Genomic DNA, 4,443 nt, shown 5'->3' with positions numbered 1-4,443 from the left:
AACATCACGGGCGCCGCCGCCGAGGGCCAGGTCATCATCATGGGCAACGTCAATGACGGCATGGCCGTACTTCAGCCGCAGAGCTACGTGGGCCCTTCCAGCCCTCGCCGTGTACGGAAGCTGAAGGAGGTCATCTCCAAGAACACGTGTGACATACTCAAGGCGATCACCAACAGCCCTCAGTAGGGGGGCAGCGGACCGACGGCTGACGATTCGTACGTTGCTCTTATGTGTTTTCAGTTGGTCATTTTACAGCTGAGTGTTTCTGCTGGTAGATGTTTGTTGATATATTAAGGTCATCACCCCCTGCCGCCGCCGCCGCCTCCGCCTCCAGCACAGATGATGGTTGTAAAACAAACGTGATGGAGCTCCATTTGGTCACGTACACAATTAAACTCACCGTTTTCCTCCACTTGCCTCTCTGGCACTGTCAACATTTCATCACACATTTATTCGTGTTTGTCACGTCGCATCAGGACTCACACAAATGGCGCCTGAGCAGGATTTTGCAAATGCAATAAAAGAAGGTAATGTTGAAAACAAAAGAGGTGTAATATATTCTATTAGCCACCATCTTCTCTCTCAGCCACTCACTTCCTTTTAGGCTCTCTCTGTCTGGCTATTTATTATCATGTAAGCTTTTCTTGTTTTTGTACAGCAGCTCTCTGACGTGAACGTGTAATATGTGGACATGCAAATAAAATAAAGATCTGGTTTTTAATTGAGCCCCTTTTTATTGATCTTGAGGTTTCTCAGTGGACAGAATGTTTGTGTGGCTCCTCTGACAGGCCATGATAAAAGAGAGTGGGGAGCAGTGAGTCCCCCACTCTGAAACCCCCCAAACAGAGCCATCCATCCAAAGACCCCTGTGGTACTGTAAAAACTTCACCCTATTTTGCTTCGCCTCCATGATCCAGTCTAATTGGGTAAAGAGCCCAAGCTGCAAACCTCATATCCACTTTCGCACTCCAGCTATGTGTTTAATGCCGTGCCAGCAGGCGTCTCTGGGTTACCAGGAACAGGCCTTGGTGGGCTCGACGAGGGTGTTCTACTTCCCAGATGAGATTCTGTTTCTCCCATCCAGAGCGGCGAGGGAGGCAGCAGATCCGCCCATGTACCGCGCGTTCCTTTACTGGCAAAACCACCAGGGAGCTCAGACCTGCACTTCAGCAGCTGTTGGGGCTCTGGAGGAGAGACGGATTACATCTGAGGCACCTTGGATCACATCTGAAAGCTGCATAAGCAGAGTTCAGATAAACAGCACAAACCCTCAATACACAGATCCCAGCGGTTTGGGTTACTGCGCTGCGGAGGTGCAGCAGCTTTGTTCCTGCTCGGTAGTAGAGCAGCTCCGCTTCAACACAGAGGTCGCACCTTATTTTCATTCTAATTTTGCGCCTTTGCAACATTAAACATCTCAACTTCAGAACCAACCACGCAGGAAGGACGATGACACCCACAACCCCAGGACGTGTCCACCAGCGTCCATCCACACACAACCAGGTTCATCGAAAAGTTCACAAACACCTGCTGGAAACCTCCGTCAAAGTGCTACTTTGTAAACTCCATGAGTCCACTGAGAGGGAGAACGTTCAGGTGTATTTGAGAGGATGGGTTCATCCCACTATGAGCTCAAGGTAATGGTTATTTAGTCCTTCTAATGAAAACAAACCTAGTCGTTTAAAAACCTCATTAACAGCAAGTCTAATACTTATACTTTTTGAACTTGTACTTCTGCTTCATCCCTTTGAATGTGGAAGTCAAAGAGCAAACGCGTACGATCATGTGAGCATTTTCAAAATTCAGCTTTAAAAGTTTGAGACATGGAAGTTCAGCTTCACACTGAGACTTAACCCCTCGCTGACCAGTGAAACCGTCGTCCTTTCAGGTAGAATCCAACATGGCGGCCAGGTCCTCTTCAATGAAGTGTCCTCCCACATCCAATATGGCTGCCAGGTAAATATGGAAGTTCACTGCTGCCATAACGCAGTCACGTCGTGATGATGTCACGAGACGAGGCTTCAGGACCATGAGAGCACAAACCGCTTGGAAATTTCTCTGTGATGAATTATTGTGAAACCTAAAAATGAGTCAGGATCGTCATCATCATGGATGATGTCAAACGGAGTATTTTCACATCCTCTGAAGAGAGTGTTTGGGTTCAGGTGGGTTGAATGGACCTCACGAGACATTTTAGGAAAATGAATAGAAATGATGGCCCTCTGCCCACTCTCTCTCTCTCTCTCTCTCTCTCTCTCTCTCTCTCTCTCTCTCACACACACACACACACACACACACACACACACACACACACAGAACTTGGTATTTTGTGTTCTTTAAGGTAACTCGGTGGGTTTTATTAGCTCCCACCATGGAAGAAAATGGGGAAGTGAGGTTTGTTTGTATTTCCAAAATGAATACAATAAGGGGCTGCACGGTGGTGCAGTGGTCAGCACTGTGGCCTCACAGCAAGAAGGTTCTGGGTTCGAGTCCCAGCTTGGGCACAGGATCTTTCTGTGTGGAGTCTCCATGTTCTCCCTGTTCCTGTGTGGGTTCTCTCTGGTACTCCGGCTTCCTCCCACAGTCCAAAAACATCAATTTGGGGACGAGGCTGATTGATTCTCTAAATTGACCGTAGGTATGAATGTGAGTGTGAATGGTTGTTCGTCTCTATGTGTTGGCCCTGCCATGGACTGGTGACCTGTCCAGGGTGAACCCCGCTTCTCGCCCGTTGACGCTGGGATAGGCTCCACCCCCCCCTGCGACCCTTAATGTGTAGGAATAAGCGGAAGATGACGATGGATGGATGGATGAATACAATAAGTTATAAAGCAGTTTTCCACAGTTTTACTGCATAGCATATGATTTTGCAGGCTGACAATAAGAACCATCCATCCCTCCATCCATCCATCCATCCATCTTCCCCCTCTTCTCCTGTTGAGGGTGGTGGGGGTGGAGCCTATCCCAGCAGCCTTCCCCCTGGACAGGTCACCAGTCCATGGCAGGGCCAACACATAGAGACAGACAACCATTGGCTCTCCCAGCCACGCCCACAGTGGCCACAGTGAGGACCACTGCTCCACCGAACTGCCTGACAGTAAGAACAAGATACTGAATATTATTTCAAAGTGAAGAGAAAAAATTAAAAATACCATAAATTCAAACTCTTGCAAATAAAGCTGTTGTTTCCAGATTAAAGTCACAGTGGACCAGAGGACTGAAGGAGCCGTTACTGGTTTGATGCCACCACGTTGGGACCATCACCCAGAGACTCAACTCCTCTTTAAACCAGTCGGTTCCCACAGCACAGTCCTGAGAATAATGAGAGACGTGGTCTCTTGGTCCTTAAAATAATCTAAATTAATCTAATTATGATGAAACCTAATACATGCAGAATGACCCTTGCTGGAGTTCACAACCCAGATTAAATCAGAGGACAAATCCAGGCTTAAACCAGGCTAGAGGAGAGAGAGGTGGTGGGGATCAGCAGCCTCTCAACACTCAGGTACCAGCACAAGGATAAGGGATTTTTACCAGAACCACCAGTCCAGTTCTTCATGCCGGTCAAAGACTTGTGGCGACCTCAGCAACTCAGACCAAACCAAGTTAAAACAAATAAAAACAAGCGTCAAATATCACCACTAAAACAAAAACATGGATGTCTAAAATAAATCCTGGCGGGAAAACAAAATCCTAAAAGCTGGAGCAGGACCCTGCACCGGACCAGATGGGTCCACTTCACACTTGAAGCTACATGCTAAAGAAATTCTTCACCCTAAAAGCTTGTTTTGCCCCTCAAGAACTGTCAATAGCTTGAACTCACAGAGATGTGGGTTTTTTGTTGTTGTTTTTTTAAACTTCCTGCACCACATTTGCATGACAGAGCGCAGGAAGAGCCAGCCACGTATCTGTAGCTTGAAGCTAGTGGGGACTGACGGCTAACCACATCGAAACTGTCCACAAACCCGTGTCCAGCCTCTCGTGGCTCATGGTCTGTATAATCCAGGTCTTCATCCAGCCGTACGCTCAGTAGTCCACCAACGCTCGGATCTAAGACGGAACTTCAATCCTTTCGTTCTCCGCTGTCGTGAAGGAGCAAAGGAGACGTTTGTTGTTCCACTCAGACTGAAGCGTGTTCCTGAGCACACGGCTGGATTACACGGCACGAAGCGCTGGAGACTTTGCAAACAGGCGCTTTTGGTTCTGATGTTCACAGCTGACGGCTATGGGGCGCTGTTAGCATCAAGCTAAGCATAAGTGGCTGGCCCTCTCTGCATCCTGGATTCACAAAGACGTAATGCAGGAGGGAAAAGAAAACATCTTTGTGAGAACCCGAAAGGCAAAGAACACTTTTTGATGGTGAAAATTGTCACAAAGTTCTTGGGAGTTTGTTTTCTCGTAGTTTTGACTGGAAAACGTCTTGGAGGAGTGAACCGACTTGCT

General features: G+C 47.7%; 1 protein-coding gene across 1 annotated transcript in view; it reads left to right on the top strand.

Moving 5' to 3' along the window:
- Positions 1 to 721, top strand: part of wfikkn2b (WAP, follistatin/kazal, immunoglobulin, kunitz and netrin domain containing 2b) — a 2,760-nt gene extending 2,039 nt beyond the window's left edge. Inside the window, exon 2 of the mRNA XM_086194923.1 lies at positions 1 to 721. This exon is cut by the window's left edge and continues 1,362 nt beyond it. Coding sequence (XP_086051049.1) covers positions 1 to 186 — 186 coding nt within the window. The 3' untranslated portion in view covers positions 187 to 721.
- The last annotated feature ends 3,722 nt before the right edge of the window (positions 722 to 4,443 follow it).

The sequence above is a fragment of the Aulostomus chinensis genome, chromosome 23 (genome assembly GCF_037954235.1).
Source record: "Aulostomus chinensis isolate RoL2024-O1b breed Wild chromosome 23, RoL_Achi_v1.0, whole genome shotgun sequence".
Lineage (NCBI taxonomy): Eukaryota > Metazoa > Chordata > Actinopteri > Syngnathiformes > Aulostomidae > Aulostomus > Aulostomus chinensis.
The sequence above is the reverse complement of the archived record's forward strand: the minus strand, read 5'-3'. Positions and strand labels throughout refer to the sequence as shown.